Raw genomic sequence first — 18,732 nt, 5'->3', positions numbered from 1 at the left:
AAAATTTTTTATACTATATTGACAATGGAAGTTCTGTTGAATAATAGTCTGTATTAACATGGCAGGCCTTAAAAAGTACAAAACTAATATTATAACCAGCACTATGAGCTTTTTAATAATGTGGTGAAGAATCATCGGGTTTTCTGGACAAATAGACAGCTCTAGAAAGAATTTGAGAACATTGATTTTCAGACGAAGGGCTTATAAAATTGTCAAAATCTAGTAGGGAGAAATAAAAATTATAAAAAGTAAACTTAAGATCAGAAACTTTAGAAATAGTACACATTACACAACACATTTAAATGTAGACAAAATAATTAATACGAGAATACCATACTGAATATATTAATTAAACAATAATTCATTAATTCGACCACCTCTTTTAACACATTTAAGGAATTATTTAAATCCTTAATATATATATGAGCCTAATACACCACATTCACTGTACAAAGAGAACCTGATCCAAGTAAAATGTGACAAGTTCAGTTTTAAGTCGAGCCGGGAGTTTAGAACAATTTCTTAGTCTCAGGTTGCCTACATCTTCTTTACTGAGCAATCACATTCAATATTACTAAACAAAAGTTGCCCTCGGATCAGAACTCAGATCAAAGTAGACAAGAGAGTTCCATTTGATCAAACTTTCGCCCCTGAGATACGGGTGCTAATAAGATGAAACAGTGTCTGCTTATTTGAGAATTACTACAAAGCTCACTTCGAAACAGTTCTGATTGAAAGTAAAACTTGTTTCCGATGAACGACTTTTGTTTGATTAACGGTAAAACTGTGTGAGATTATAAAATAAATTATTCATGGTCTTGTCGTATCAGTCTGTTAATCCATTAAAAATGTTAAACAAACATGTTTACTCATTAGGGAAATAATGATATTGTCACAAAAAAGAATCAAATATGAAAATTGTGATTAAAAAAGTATTTTATTTAGATCTGTTTAAAAAGAAAGTTGGGGGAATGCCAAACAAAAGGATAGTAGCTTTAAACTTTGATCAATAGAAAATATTGTTCATAGGGCTCATATTTAAATGGTACATAATTTCAATCTTCAATTATCTGTACTACCATTTTCTACTTACCCACAGAACTTTGGGGGATTTTACTTATCAACAATACAAGGATTGCAAATTTGTTATATTAAGTCCAGGTTTAAAATGGTGTAAATAACTTAAACCTTGAAAATTCTTGACTGGTCAGTCAATTAAGTTTTATTTTCCAAATTGAATAACAATATTTTTAACCCCAAGGAAATGCTATAATATTGCCTAGAGTACCAATTGAATTGTTTCAGGGTAAAAACAGATTTTGACCAAAGTAAAGTTCTCCAAGTGCAAATAAAAAAAAGAAAGGATTTTGCGTGGTTATACTAAACGATGCTCACAATCATGTTTTAACATTGGATATGCATTAAACACAACTTAAACATCTAATTCTATTCCGCATTTGTATAACACCCACCCAAATATCAACAGGTGTAAAGTTAGACAATCCCACTCACCCTAACATTTACAGGTAGTAGACAACCCAACTAAAATAGATCGTTGTTAGTAACAACAGAACAATATCTTACACAAAGTGACTACTGTACCTACAACCATTTACACAACTCCTACAGTGCGATAACAATTGAGCAACTCTGACGTTGTAGCGAGCATTAAGCATTACTGGGGTGAGCAATGGCAACATTCACTCATGACTTATGGACCATGGTCCGGATGTGGTCCATAGCTGACATCCTCGACAATACACGTTTTAGACCCCCCTTCCCCCTCATCACTACCAGGGGTTGTTCAGCTATGTGTAGGCACTTATGCATCCTCACTAAAGTGTTAACAGTTTAACATGTTAAGTTAATGCAGTGAAAGTGTATACATTTGTAAAATAGTCATTTTGTAAAGCAAATTGCAAAGCATCCGATGTACAGGGTGTCCCCAAACTCTGGACCGAACTTTTAAAGGAGTCATTCTTAGAACAAAAGGCAAACTAAAGAATCACGTTTAAATTTCCAAAAATTAATAATTTTTTAAGGGAGAAAACAGGTTTTTAAGAAACTGAATACAACAATATTTGCGCACAATGGGTAACTAACATATTATGGCTGATTTTTTTTAGCTGACCAGCAGTTTTTTACATAATAACCGCGAGCATTGCCAATAGGCTGTATCATAAAAAAGGTTTCTCCTTTATTTACTGTTCTATTGAAAAAATTTTATCGTTAGCATTGTGATAAGATTGTCTAAATAAAACATTAATACAGTAGTTTTGTTTACGTAGGCCTATGATATACGAGTTTACAAATTTTAAACATACCCAATTTTGAAGGAAAACATTATAAAAATATTTGTCAACAAATTAGGTTTTTGTGTTATTCATTTATTAACCAAATTTCACTTAATTACAAACAGCCGTTAGCTAATAAAAAATATCTGTACGGAAAACTTTGAGTTTTGAAAGTATTTGATTTAGATTGTTTTTCGTCCTGAAATGTTACTTTAAAAGGTCGGTGGAGAGGTTGGGTACAACCTGTAGGGTATTAGATTAAATTTTAGAATACCTACTTATTTTGCATAATGCTAATATGTTTTAATTTTGTAGAGAATTCAGTATTACTAGGTATACTGTACGTAGAGGAAGCTGGTCTAGTAGTAAAGCGCGGCGTTTTGGTTCCTGAGATCCCGGGTTAAAATACCACCAAACACTAATGGCTTTCGTGATGACGAAAGGACCATCTAAGCTTAGCCTAAGTAATGTGTACAACGTTTTGGGCTAGATTCTAGCATCCTAGAATGAAACTGAAGGCGAAAAAGTATGTAGACTGTGTCTTAAAATGAAAAATCCAAGTTTATAGTTAAAGGTGAGTTTTTTTAGTGTTTTAAGGATACCTCAAAAGTAGCCTTGTTTCAGTAAGTCAGCTGATAATCTTTAAGAACTCTAGGGCAAAGAAACTGTCCTGTAATAGAACGACATACTAGTCTGTATAAATGTGCACGAGACTCACCAACAAAGACTGCTGTGCTGTTGTGATGAGGATCGTAAGGACACACCGCTTGTCCCGGCTTCTCCTTGTCTAACGTGTACGATCCCGTCTGAAACAAACATGTATATTATATGTAAAACACATTATGTGAAAACTACATGTAAATTATACGTACATTATATGTATATTACACATACGTATAACTATAACTACATCATACGTAAATTATATGTATTTCATGGAAAGCTAAAGAAAATTTATAAGTTAAAAATTGAATTTAGCAGCAGCATATTTACGAATACAACTTCAACCAAGCAATTTTTTTAAAAGAAACCTCGTTAGTTATAGAAACCGATAAGTTGTATTGAGTGAATAAGTAAACCACCCGCGGGAATTCTACTGTCAAAGGAAAGTTTGGTTAAAGGATTCATGATGGACTATTGTTATTTTTTAAAAGGTCAAAAGATGAAAGATATTCTTTGTGATGAAAAGAAGTTTAAACCGTCTTACGGCCCTTATCCCTTTACGTCAAAACCGGTTGAAACAAAGTAATATTCTTTGTCGATCTTGATTATTGTCTGAATCACAAAACTCTTTATATTGTCACGGTGTTGAGTTTGACCAATCAAAAGGTGATAACAGGAAGAGATAAATCCTAATGAGTGCTCAATAAATAAAAGTAACCGACAAAGGGAGCATACACCACGATGATAAACCAAGCCTCAAACGACGTAATAAAAAGCAGGCGATGTTGCACAGTGAATAGATTGTCAGTTATCAATTTCACAACTCCATAAAATGCTCATACTTCAATAGTAAACTTGCCATCCCAACTTGCATCATCACCCATAACAATTTTATCACAGATTTTGGTTTTGTGGCAGATTTTGGACGTGGCAACCAAACTATTAAGTGACACTCAAACAGTAAGTTTTTAAACAATGGTTGCTGTCTATCAAAGTTCAACGTTCAACTTTATTTAGATGGAACAATAAGATGATTTACTCTGAAATCTTTAATCATTATTTTGTAAAAAAAAAGCTACCTACATAACATTATAGGTACACTGGTTATTCCCGCTCAAGAGCCGAAATGAACTATTTTACGTACTGTTTACAGGTGTGGCAATGTAGTCATTACTTGTCACCATTATTGCCAGTGATTTCAAACATGAATTGTGTAACAAGTTACATTTTCTCAACTCCATTGTAATATGAAATATGTTGCCGATGTTGTAATATGAAAAACGCTCAAGAATAAAGACGATTTTCATTTCATTTCATTTCATTCAACTCCAACTTGAAATAACACGAAAGTGTTCCCCGATGCTTTAACACCACGAACAAATAGAAGGCGAAAATATGGAACAAATCACATAAAGGAAGTGAGATATAAACTGTGTAGATAATATATTTGATACAAGTGTAAGCGAGAGAGGGAGTTGTGTTGACAAACTAAAGGAGCGCAACTGAAATATTTGCTCAGTTGTTGGAAGCTGTATGAGCCTGTAGCTGTTACTCCACAAATAGGGTTGTCACTTTTATTATCGCCCATCTTTTATACATTGTACCCTTGTAACGCGTCCCTTGCATTAGCACTAATCACCGCACTATGTCAGCCAGATAAGTGAGATGTGAGTTGGTTTGAGGGGAAAAATGTAAGCAAAAACGGGATGTTAGTACAATAAGCCTAACTTTTATGCTATGATTCAAGAAAAAAATTGTACTGTAGTTAAATAGGTAATAGATCCAGTTTTTACATGACACAAGTCTTCAAATTCATTGGGATTAAAACATTTAGTCGAATTTAGTTAGAACAGATTTAGTAGTTTGGTACCTAAGTAAAAAACTTGGTTATTCTACACATTTTTCTATACATTTCAGGCGCATTATTTTAGGCCAAACATTTTTGCTTGATAGTATACCGTATCATGTTTTTGGAACTGTGTTGATGGATGTATTGTGTTTGGTGGATGTCTAAGGGAGTATGTGTTATCTATGGTCAAACTTATGGGTGGAACTTTCAGGTTAAGTGTTCGGTACTCATTTAACATATTTAATGCTGCTTGATTTTAAAGTTTTAATTTTTATTAGAGGGACTACCAAACACAGACATAACAACTACGGTAACTAACAAATACTCTACTAACTATACTCAAACCATCTATCTTCTGGAATAAGATAGTCAGTCTAAAATAAGATATGCTAAAGAGAGTCAATACAATTCAATTAAATGTACCGTACCTGCACTGAGTATTCTCTACAGATGGGTTTGAAGGAGTTGGTGCCACAAACCAACAGTTTGCCTGGAGCCATCACTGCCAGGATGCGGACATAGTTCTGGCAGTTGTCCTGCAACAAAACCACAAGGTTAGACACTGTTTCGAGGTATAATATATTAGGTACAGGGAGGTACAAGAAATTATTAATTTCCTGGACAATGTAAAATTTCAGTAGTTTGTCTACTGCAAGTACAATAGCTTCCATGTTAACCTTAATACAACAAATTGTTTTTATTCAAATGCTGAACTGTTGTTCTCTGGAGGCATCAAGAAGAATCTGTAAAACTTCTTCTATTCTTCCAAGATGATCTTTTAAGCAATTTCAATAGGTTAACTAAACTTGCTAATCATGTTATCAAATCATCTCGCAGTACAACAATAGAACAATTGGCCATTTTTAAGCAAAAAAAAACGTATTACATAAATACTGTAGATCATTTTGAAGTCTACTGAGAAATATTCACAAATACAATTTCACGATCTGTATGGTGTAACCTGTCTCCTGAAAATTAATTTAATTAATGATGCAATCAAAACATAGGTCGACTTAAATATAACAACACAACAGTTCGGGCCGTTCCTTTGGAGGAAAACGTAAAAAAATGCCAACGGCGTGAATAAAAAAAAATGTTTAACTGAATATGGTTAGTATAACCTCTAGGGGAAAAAACTGATGAAATACTTAATTTAATTATTACCAGTTAACCAACCACCATGTTCACAAAAAGTAACCCAAAATATTGCCGATAGATTACCAAAACCCTCAATAAACAAATTTCAACGACAGTCTAACTAGTTTCAACAAATGATAAAACTAACCTCACTTTCAGCACCTGCTATCACAAAAATGCTTACTACATTACATCATTTCAATAAGTTCAAAAGAAAATATAAACACCCGATTACCTACAAACGTTTTAGTAATGGTTTATAGACTAACCACTACACAGTGGTACTGATGGTACTGTAGCATGGTTCCATGGTACATTAGCCCTAGCAGAGCCAGAACAGTTGCTAGGCGACTGATAAACGCATTATGACGACTCCAGGGGCGACTTGGTAGCTAATTAAGTTTAGAGGACCCTCTGTTCCAAGACGGGACTTAATATTCCACGGCCTCCGAATTAAACAAATACTTAAGCTGCGAGTGCACTCTCCTCCGAATTGGAGATTAGGCAGGGAATCGGTTATGTTTCCTTTGTCTTTGTAGCATTGATCGAACCGTGTGGTTTCATCTGAATTACTGATGTTTTGTGGACGGAATTTCGTCTGATGGAGAATTGTGTCTTGTGTTAACAGTTTTTGAACCTTTAGGTGGTTCTATCCATGCTCAGCTGCCCTTGATATTAAAATTTGTGTTTAGTTTGCCATTCATTTACAGTTATGTTATAGGATTACAGGGTTGGTTGATGGATAACTTTATTTGAGTTTTTCTGAAGTTTTGCTGTGTACACGATACCTTATTTTTAGTAGTTCCATCAAGATGAAAATGATTTTGTGAATAACTTTAGTCGAGATTATCTTACAATTTTCACGGTTTGCAAGATAGCATTCATTAAGGTAGTTTCCCAAAAGTGTATACAGCAATTTAGTTTATTCTGGTTAAAACTCATTTACTTCTTTAGACAACTTCACTCATTAACTTCCTGTTCAAGTATGTTATAATTACAATTTTAGTGATCTAATTTTTCATATATTTTATATTAAAGTTATACTGTTCCATTGAGGTTTTCCAGCCCGAATAACACTACCGATAGAAATAGGGGAAAGAGCAGTGTTGGCAATGTTTATTGGATTCCACGAGTTAATGGCGAGCATTGGTCAAATCAAGCAGCGATGTAGCAATGTAGCAATGTAGCAATGTAGCAATGTAGCAATGTAGAAATGTAACAATGTAGTGATGTAGTGATGTAGCAATGTAGTGATGTAGCAATGTAGCAATGTAGCAATGTAGTAATGTAGTAATGTAGTGATGTAGCTTCACTAAGGATGTCTCCTCTCCCCCTACAGCACTATAGCGATTACCAGCGGAAACAATACTCTACCAGAAATTCAATACATTCTACAGTATAATAAAAAGTTGTCTGGGGAATGGACATGGAAACAAATTACTGGTGGTTTCACAAAGGTTGATGATTTTATATTGTTAATTATTACTAAAAATGAGTTGCTAGTTTAGATTTTTTGCTACCAGTTTGCTGACTAAATAAAACATGTTGGACAATCGAACGTATCAAAAATTAAGGAGTCTGAATTTAAGATATACAAAATTTAAAATACTCGTGTATAATATTTATTGCTGGCCAAACGTTAACTACTGTTTGACTAAAATGGAAACACACTAAAGTAAATAAACCTGTCAATAGGAAAAGGGCAAACATCATTTTGAATTGTTTAAAGCAACTTACTAGCTTTTCAGTCATGTACAAATAAATGTTGGAAAGTAGCTAACAATTAACAAGAACAATTTTTGCACTCTATACATATAGTCGATTTTTTATTGTAGTTAACTTTCTTGGTAAAATTAGTTTTATCTCAAAATATTAAAAAAGTAATGGGGAAATTAATTTCGCTACCAATTATCTCCTTTATCAGCTAGTTGGGTTGGATTAGGTTAGGATAGCTATTTCGTGTATTTATAGTTAACTTCGTTAAAACTAATTCCTTGCCAAGAGTGATGATTAAACTGATTATTTACTGTGTGAAACACTTTTTATGAATAGAACAATTGATGCCATGCATGTTGTAGTCATGAGTAATGCTAGTTTTTTTTTATGATTAAAATTAGACGAAATCTATTGTCAATTTGATTAGATAATGTGACAGAAATTGTCAGACTACACAACAGTGCTTTTCCAATAACTAATGCAGGTTAGCCAACCAAATATATATATTCGTATTTGGGATTAAATACCCACCTAGGTTACCCCATCTCAATTGATAATGGGTTTTAAATAAGATGTAAAATTTAAAAAAATACATAATCCAAAGTTGTTTTGGAGTTTTTTTTTTAATGCTGAGTTACCCACACAGGCAATAAATATTTAACCAAACCTGACCCAACTATTCAAAGGAGTGGAAGGCAATGGAATATGACCAGAAATATGGGTTTAGTTTTTAAAGTCAATATCAACTGTATTTATCTTATCAAGGCCACAAGAACAGACCAGTCTTGATCTAACAGGACCCAACTTTTATCCAAATGTGTTGAAGAAACTGCATACTCTGACTAGAAACATTTTGTTTCACTTCCCCGAACTACAATTCAACATAGTTTATGTTAACAAGGTCACAATAACAGGTAGATATATTGATTGCAGCGTGCCGCCGCTGTTGACATGGCACAATATATTGTTTCCAGCAGATTTGCATACATTTGCATACCGCCATTGTCTCTCGGAATCGGCGAAACATATTTCAAACAGAATGCTAGATGCGACCTTTACAATTACTTTGTTTCCAACGAGGCGGAGTTCCATCATGTGTTAGCGTTACCAATGTTGATCAATAACATTGTTTTTAGAAATATAGTCCACAGAAAAGTAGTAGAACGAACCCTTAGCGAATAACATTTTTAAAGTATTTCGAAAAGAGGGTTAAAAGCGTATTCAGTAAACATATAAACGTATTTTGTGGTTGATAGTAATCACACAAACCCATTATGAAGAATAATAGGTACTTAATTAAGAGAAAATTAATTTATTAGTAGGTAATGTGGATTTGCATATTCTATCAAGCAAAAACCACAGGAGGAAATAAAATTGAACATTGCACGGAGATTATAATTATATTTCCAGCATCGCCGTCGTTCCATACCTATAGGCCTATTTACGTTCTATTCTATTTACGATATTATTCTAACGCAGGGACTCCGGAAGTAATGACTGGCCTCTTAGGAATCAAAAGAATACCTAAAATGTTAACTAGGCGTTTTGAATCAGTCGAATGCTTTTAATTTATAACTCTAGCTGAACAAAATAGAATAGAATATTCCGAAAGACTAAAATGATATGCTTGTGTAATGTTTATTCACAGAAGTAATTGGTTTAGAAAACACATTAAATTCTACAACAACTAGCCATTTTAGCTGTATTTTGCAGGAGTTTCAAAGTAAATTCATACACCGTTGCAAAACACATGCAAGTGTGTTTGGTTAATTTCAACACCATTGTCTTTTTATTCTTCAACCCTCTACATTTGGTCTAACCTCCTCAAATTTTAGTGCATACGTCGGTGATTGAACTCGTCCCTCCCATACCAAAATCCAAGACTAACCAAGAATAGTACCCTCTTGCGGGAGTTCAATTAACTTTGCAAATGTCAACGAATGCAAGTAAACTTTTCACAAATCATTCCTCAATTGCTGAATTGAGTGGCTATCGCCGTAGGATCTCTGAATTCAGCAGCAACGGCGAGGGAGGGATTGAATAAAACAAACAGCAGCGGCGAAATATGGGAGGCAGTTAGGTGTAACACAGGCCATCAATAAGCCGAGAGCCTTATCTTAACACCATCTTCTGTGGCAGCGTTGCACGCACGAGCACATCTCTGGCAACAGCACTGGGGTGTGGAGGGTTACTAACCAAGGTTCTATAACAAGATGGTATAGTTTATTTTTCTAACTAGGCTCTAGCACATGATTATTTTCTATTACTTCAGGCTAGGCCTATAGGTAGCTTTATCACTTAGATAAGGTAAATTGGCGTTTGGCAAGATTTGAACCAGATACCTCGGGAACTGAAGTCTCGCGTTCTACCGCAAGACCAGTTTGCTTCACATGGCGATAGTTTGAATGCTCCTTCAAACTGTTACACAAAACCAATTCCAGGTAATAAACTAAAGTAAAAGATGAAAATATTCGGACTCGCATTTAAAGAACTACCACTTCAATCCTTTGGTTAAAGTAATCAATGGAATGTATGAACTCTTCATCCGTGTTAATAAAGGCATATTCACAGGCGTGTTCAAAGGTATATTGCGAAAAGTTACTGTATATGTCAGTGACCACAGAATGGAAACTCCTTCCAATCAAGATTCTATTCAACAGAAGTACTTTTATTCGTTGTACTGACTTTTAATATTAGTAGTTCACTGATTTTATTTTCCAAACTAAGAACGTGTTAATCCAAAGACTATTTATCATTCCTTAATATATGCCATGTGAGAAAAGTTGACACATCTTCTCGGTATCTAAATTATACGGTTTTTGTAAACGAGAGAATGATATATACGAAGATATACGTATTTTTATAGATTCTAGAGGGTAAGGAATTGACTTGGGAAGCTGGTCAAGTGGCAAAGCGGGGAACTTCGGTGCCTTAACGGGTTCAAATCTTGCCAAATTCGGCAATGGATTTCACACAAGTGATAATGCCGCAACCCCTAGGTCTAGCTTTAAATAATGTGAAAAACGATACTGGGCTATAATTTAGCGTTTTGGGAGCAAAAAGAATATAATAAATCTATTTGTTTTGGAACTAAAATATTAACAACCCTAATAAAATAGTGAAAAAATCGTCAATAAATTTCGAAAATTAAAACTCGACTTTCAGTGTGAATCAAATTAGATTTGAACAAAAAAGGGAAAGGTCACAATCACATTCAACGACGAAGCAACCCACTTACACAATACACAAAATTCAAAATTGATGATGTCCAAAGAGGTTCTATTTAAACACGACGCACAAATTTCTAAATTGCACATCCATTTAAAGGGCAGTGCGGCGGTAAAGGGGCGATAAGTAGACAAAAGCTGGGACGGGTAAATGAAGGCAAAGCAGCCTTAAACCACACGCCACACGCGGTTCCGGCGTCTACAGCTGATGTATAAATAATGACTCAACCAGCCTAAAAGCCGACCCGTGTAGTCTCGACGATGCAATCGCTTCAAACCGTTCGTCAAATGTGAACAAATCACCCGCCCAACTTGCAGATTAAATTGGTACAGAAAACGTATGGAAATTGTCCAAGAAATAGCGAAGAATTGTTTAAGGATTTCAAGAGTTATGGAATATTTAATCAGATTTGTTGTATAACGATTGAACGAACACTGATGACATAAATTGCTTCAAGGGAGATTTTAGAATTAGTTTAGTTAAGTTGTGTGGGTGTGTTCGGCTTAACACGTGTTGTTACAATTCTAGAAATTAATCGACAGTTACCAAAGTGTGTTTCCATTTTTCCAACATAAAAATCGTAATAAAAACTAACAAAACCTTTGATCGAATTATGATACAGTGTGAACCCCTTGACTTTGCCACCATTGGTATCCCAGCAAATATTGAAAGAGAAAACATTAAATGAACTTCAACGACGCTTTTTATTACATTTAAAGTATGAATTCCAGTATTTAATGACCACCATTTTATAAAATGGTAGCTACCTTTGAAATTTATTAATGCTAACATTGAAGGATGAGTGTAGAATGTTGCGATGTGATCTATGTAGCTTTGTTACTGACTACTGTAAAATCAGCTGTTTCATTAGTGAGGATTATTGAAAACCCAATGATCAAGGACAGCTGGGTCCAGTTTCGAACCATCAACAAGCTACACTGTTTTTTTCCGGATCAAACTGGCGACATTTTTAACCTTATAACAACTGAGCCAATCAGCTGACTTCATTGTACATTTCTCCCAAACTCGTTTACGAGCTATAGGATCCAGAATGTACACTTCATGCCACTTTCCCATGGTATAACACGCTATAACTCCTTTTTTGTCATTTGAAATGATTTCGTATGTCATTTAGCTACGCAATGCGGCCGACAAATGCAATAAGCATCGATCGTCTAGTCCCGTCTTACCGCAGACGCGGGCTGCTAACAAATCCAATAACATGAGGCTTCACTACCACACTTCCACTTCCTTTGTATTTCTTTATCTCAAAGGAATGTCGAGTTTTATTACCGCCAAGTCTGTTAGATAGGGTTAAGACTTAGGTAAAACTGACACGATGGTTCAATAGCAGGTTTAAGATCACATGATTGACTATATTACTGTATAATTTCCACGTATCATTTGATATATTAAACATGTCCATCGAGATTGAATCAATTATTTGACGGCCTTTTCATATTTTTTATTTTGAAGGATAATTTTTAGAGAAAATGGATGTATAAGCTATTATTTTGAATGTAGACTTAAACTTGTTTACAGTCTGCAACCGTCACAGCTATTTTTTTTTTTTTTTATCATACTGTGTACCATTTACTTTAACAAATAAGCAGGAAAGATTCAACATAATGTGAAAATTTTTCATTTTTTACACACAACCTAATTTGGAACTTCCCCCTGGTTTATTCTTATTGGGTATATAATTGTAAGTGACTTAATGTGGACCTGAACCCTTACTAAACCACTTTGCTGCGAATTTTCAATAATGCTCAGCGTAATCACAAATTATAAAAAAAATAAACAAACACTTGCGGGATTTAAAAATTCAAACTAAAAGCAAAAAAGTGTTACAAATGATTGATATAATCACAAAACTTCTTACATACTGTTATGGGGAATCGGTCGATCACAAAACTACTAATTAATTTCCAATCTCGCCACAGGAGTACGCTGATAGTTGAGAGCTCGTAGACTAACACGAAGCTACTAACAAATTCAATAAACAGCACACTCCCGCCACATCCCCTTCCTTTACTTTTATCCTTCCAAGTATCTCTGTCTGAAATCATTCCTTTACTTCCCACTGAGTCATTCTCAGAAGTAAAAACCACATTCAATTCTTTTTTGTCTACTTTGTGATACAATATGTGGTTCCATACTTTCAATATGAAACAAAACGGATGGCTATCAAAAAGTTATCTAATAGTATTTATCTATAATATCTAAAGTTGTCAATACAAAATTAATTAATAAAGTGATCAAAAGTATCTAATAGCATTGTACACCGACCTAATTCAAACCTCATGTCATGTGATTGCAAACACAAGTTGAATTAATTTTACTACAATATTTAACTTACAGATAAAATAAATACAAGTTCTTAAAACAAAATCAAGAATATCGATCGGTGAAAAGCATAGAAAACAGTGTATTGGTTGAAATAGAACGAATTTGAAAAGTGTTTGCAGAAGCAGAATCTACGGCGGATGACCTACTTGCAGCTCCTCTGAGAGTACAAAATAATTCAGTCCAATCCAGCGAAGTGTCTTATCTCTTTATCCCATAAACATTCTCTAGCACATTATCTTTTATTTCGCGACGCCATTACATGATAAAAAAATGCTGGATTTGCATAACCTAGTGCCTGCTTGACATATATCTGTTATATCTTATTTATACAATGTTTTATAGTATTACACAATCGTTTGCATAATATAGTCTCAGCTCAGGGAAATAAATTTGTTAGAAATTGTGTGAAACAATGATTTGCATACTTATTTGCAGAATATACGAATAATTATTATAATTATAACCTATTTTACTTCCATGTTCCATAGTAGAATTAAATACAAAAAATCGTTAGTATTATGATTGTGTGTGCATTTATACGATAGACCATCACAACCTACATACGTTACTATTAAGACAGATTCAAAACCAAAGGGCATTCACATTTTTACACGGGTAATTTAATAAAATCATAATTATTAAATAATAACGTATAACGCATTTTTTATGTGTGTGTTCCTTGACTAGAACACAAACATAAAAAAAATTAAATTTTTTTTAAGAGCTATAAAATAAAATACCCCCGCCGCAGCAAACCTGCCGTCTAAGCGAATTTCCATTTGGCTGAATTGATTTTCAATCGATCTATTTAAATAACATTAGGTTTAACGAGTACCTAGGTTTGCTGCTACAAGGAAACTAATAAAGTGTGTGTTTTAAGTAAAATAATTATTGCTTAGTAGAAAATGAATATATTTGCCAAGTTTGATCAAAAGATATCCATAATCAAGCAAACTACAACATGTTACAATATTCTCCATAAGAATAACATGGGAATTTTAAATTTACAATTTTTTTAGTTTTCTCCGTAACCAATAACCGTACAAAAACACTTTGACATACTGAATTGTTTGTTTTTTTAAGCTCTTTAAGAAGGATTAGAGAAAAATTGGGAAATTTTGTGTTTTGAGGGTCAAAAGTGAGAAAAACCAATTTTTACCCCATAAAACCCCCCATAAAACCCTGTTCCCATGGTCCGATCATGCTGGATCGCGAACTCATTCAAGTTTATCCCGCATTACACCTTCAAACCAAATTTCATCAAAATCGGATAAAAATTACTCAAGTTATCGTGTTCACGGACACATATATATATATATAAATCTATATATATACCTATATATATATATATATATACATATATAAAAATTTGAACGAATGGTGTTTTTGGCCTCTGGGGACATCAAAATGAAAAAGTAAATCGGTCCCGGGCCTAAGTCTTACCATGAGACCTACGGTAATAGCTACTTCCCTATAGGGAAATTCGCTAAAAGAGTTTATATAATGAACTTTCTTATTTAATTAGTTTGTCGTAAGTTTAGTATCATATCGTGCTTCACGTAAAATAATGAATAAAACACTTCCAAAACCGAATAAAAAAAATTTAAAAATTCACTCGTTAGATAAAACAGACACAAGAACAAACACAGTTCATAAATTTATACAAATTGTTACTAATAATGTAATACAAATAACTGTGAACTTTGAACAAAACTTACTTCAATATTTGTACTTGACATAACTTGATTTTGTTGTTACATAATCTTGTATCATATTAGACTAATCTTCTCCATCATAAAAACAAACGAGCAAAAGTACAAAAATACTAAAACCTTAACAACTACTAGGAAAGAACCACTCTTTGTTTTCGCCTAAGTGCGAGCTACTTCTCGCAACAAACGATGTTATAAAGATAAGGCAGTCGCTGACTGACTTATTGATAGCGCCTCTTGTGTTTCTGCTAACAATGTCCAATACATTTTCACCTCTTTTCTTGTTTATTCGATTCTTTTACACGAACGAGGTTGTAATGCGAAATACAATATCCTAATCACTGCAATTTTGAAAATTACAATGTTTCCAATGAAACGAACGATTGCATTTTTTATTGCATTATTGCTAGAGCAACATCTATACATAAAATTGAGGAGGTATCTTTTTTGTCTCTGCGGCTACTACGACTAATACTAAACCGATACAGCCAAAATTAAACACACCGATATAGGAATATCATAGGCCTCACTTCCCTGAGCTCCTCTCCCCTTGGATGTCCAAAGTTTTGAGGTGAGGTTTACAAAAGTAAATATTAATTGGTCTCCATGGGAGCATGAGAAAATTCACAACCTTTGTGTGGACATTTCAATGTAAACAATCAGAAATGAATGCTTATTTGACAATATTTCAGACAGCTGATTCAAACAAATTAAATAAAATATTTTACTTTCTAACCCGAATTCCGTCCTAATCTTTTCAATTATATTTTCCAACTATAAAACGCCTTAGAGATTTTTTTCAAACAATTTTATTTCGATAAGTTGGACACCGACACTGATGAGGAATCCCTTTCCAATAGTCAATGGTAATACTTTCAAGGGTTGGGATGTTAAAAAACCCCGTGGAGTGTGGGTGGGCGATTCTTTACAAGTAAAAAATAAATACTCTAACATGATTTTACACTTTCAAAATACCAAACAACATACCCCAGTCAGTAAGTAGGTCTATGGTAGAAATATTAAGGTTGTTTGAAACGGCAACTAATTATATCCGACGCTGAGAAAACAGAGTTGTCGAAGAAGTTGAAACTTCCTACTGACCACCCGACTATTGTTGGACATGTTTTGGATTTCAACTGCCCCCTCCCCTTGCCAACTACCCCGAAACTTCCGGCGGACAACTTTACAACTCTCGACAGCTGCTGAGTAATACGATAGTCGAGGCAGATCTGGTGAAAAACATCATAGTCTGTTCTGTGTGGCAAAAAATGTTATTCGAAAGAAAAGCCAATCGGCAATTGTGGTCTATTATGGAATTTTAGAGATTAAACTCTGTTTTTAAGGGTATCGGATAAAATATTGCTTAAAAACTGTTACTTGTAGAGAATAAATAAGTTAAAAACTAACTATCAGTTTCATACAGAAGTAATTCATGTTCATTCATTTTCGAGCGGCGTAAAAACTAATTCGTCCATTAAATTAGTTTTCGCAGGAGATTTTCAATAGGAAACACTATTATCGTTGTAGCCCTAAAATGATTAAGATTTCCAACATAAGCAAAAGATTCAGGTTATAATCTTGACACAATTATGAAAATATTCAGATTAAACTTTCAGTCACATTAAAGTATCCTACTTATCTTACACAAGAATGATGTGATTTAGTATTGCATGTCACTATATACATAGTCAGTAACAAAGTATAAAAAATAGCTCCAATGAATAATATTTTCAATACGTATAAAAGAATAGTGGTCCTTAATTTAAAATTAAATAAAGATTTTTCGCTGAACATTTAACACATTAAAAACATGTAAAACTTCATGGAATAGTAAATTTATTACAAATAATTCCGTCACAAAAAATAAAATGGGTGCAATTTTTTTCTAAACATATGTTATTTTAATTACATTGTAATATGTTTACATTACAAGATTAGTAGATAAAAAGAATGTACCAAATTGCAGATCCACAAAACATACTGTTCAATTGTACTTACATCCGTCAATAACCTAACACAAATTACTTCGTTATTTCGTCGAAACTGTAGCACAAACCTATACAAAATTTACATAGCTGTATACAATATAATCAACGAACAACAACTATCCCTGAATATGACGTTGCATTTAAACATGTCCTTATGTTGGAATACTGCTGCGAATGACATAGTAATTATTGCATTTGCTGTTTCCCTTATCCTACGCCCTTAGTTTATTCCAGGAACACGTTGTGATGAATAAGGAAATATAGCTTATAATGAAATATTGTAAAATAAAAGTATATGAGTTTCGTTACAAACCATAGAAAATTCGTGAGCATTATGAGTTTATCTTAGGCTACCTTCGCTTAGGCGAGCACTATAATCACTCAGAAAACTATAATGATGATAAACATTAAATAAAAAAATAAAAAAACGCGAGCAATTTGATTAATTAAGATCAAAACACGATACATTTCATTTGCACGTTTGTCTAAGCTGAGCTGACAAAACAAGACCTTTCGAGTTATTCAATGAATACACGCCACTAGCTTGATTAAAATTCAACTTGCTGATATCAACATGACTTACAGCAATGACATTTCAAAGACTAGATGAAAGTTATGAACCGATACCTCCGTTACTTTGTTATAAAAGTTTATGAATATTTATTACAAGTTTGATATACGTTTGATATTGATTATAATTTTATTTACGAACACGGAAAAACATTTATGGTGACAACCAACTGATCACTTATCATAAATGTTTCCTGTGTTCGTATCGTGTTCCGTGTTGTGTAAATGTTTATTTATTTTTGTGTTAAATGTGACGCTCTTCACATGAAGAAAGGAAGTTCCTTGTCCCGCCTGATGATGGATCAATATATGAACCGAAACTAGTTGCGACTGCAATTTAATGGGTTGCGTAAAAGCAAATATTTAAACCTTTTTATTGTCTCCAAAGCGTGTTTCGAAGCAGTGAATATTGGACACATGTTTTACGCAGCAGTTTCCGGATCCCTACCGGTAAAACTAATACCTAGGTATTGGAGGAGAACCAAAGGTCAAACAAAAGGGAAAAAGAATAATTTGCACCAAATTGAACTATACGAATCTACGCTTATTTGAACCGGTTTGAAAGCATGATCCTTTAGAACTGAATATTCGGTGAAATTAAAAACACGGCAGTATATACAGTATTCAGTGGCTGGCTGCTACAGTAGTATGTCTTCATTACCGGGTCGCTAGGGACCTCTAACAACTCTGCCGCGCTATCTAATTGCTGCCAAGCCCCATTACAGCGAAATTCAACAATGACTCAATCATTGTCCAGAAGTGGTTGAAAATCTTATAAAAATATCCCAGTAACTTTTTGGAATATAATTTGTTAATTTTAAGTATTGAAAAACTGCACAGCCGTTCAAGAACTGTTTTTATCGCTGATTGGATATAAGTAGTGCTCGTATAGTAGAAGGTTGCCAGATAGGTATTATGAAAAGTCAAATGCTTTGATTGTTAAAAAATGGGCCACAGCTGAACATAATCAGTAACAAAGCTGCAATTAAATTCATTCAACATCCCTTCACTCGTTTAGTGTCAACTTAGTAGAAATCTAGAAAAATCTATGTACCAATTTATGCAGAATACACACAATCCAATATTGTAGTGACTCCTAGACTACATAAATGTTGATAAAAAGTGGACTAATATACCAATATAAAGTCGAGACACCATTAACACCAGATAACTGTGTGTCAAAATCCTTAGATCTTCTTCTTTTATGGTCGATTATGTAAAGTTTT

General features: G+C 33.7%; 1 protein-coding gene across 1 annotated transcript in view; it reads right to left on the bottom strand.

Moving 5' to 3' along the window:
* The window catches only part of LOC128996395 (semaphorin-1A), a 488,248-nt gene that overhangs the window by 40,171 nt on the left and 429,345 nt on the right, over positions 1–18,732 (bottom strand). The window contains exons 6-7 of the mRNA XM_054421704.1: positions 5,235–5,342; positions 3,013–3,100 (exon numbers count right to left, since the gene is read on the bottom strand). Of these exons, the coding sequence (XP_054277679.1) occupies positions 3,013–3,100; positions 5,235–5,342 (196 nt within the window). The remainder of the gene's footprint in view (positions 1–3,012; positions 3,101–5,234; positions 5,343–18,732) is intronic.

The sequence above is a fragment of the Macrosteles quadrilineatus genome, unplaced genomic scaffold (assembly GCF_028750875.1).
Source record: "Macrosteles quadrilineatus isolate MER2022 unplaced genomic scaffold, UCM_ALF_1.0 Scaffold_6__1_contigs__length_79288215, whole genome shotgun sequence".
NCBI classification, from domain to species: Eukaryota; Metazoa; Arthropoda; class Insecta; order Hemiptera; family Cicadellidae; genus Macrosteles; species Macrosteles quadrilineatus.
Note: the sequence above shows the minus strand (reverse complement) of the source record. Positions and strands in the feature narration are given on the sequence as shown.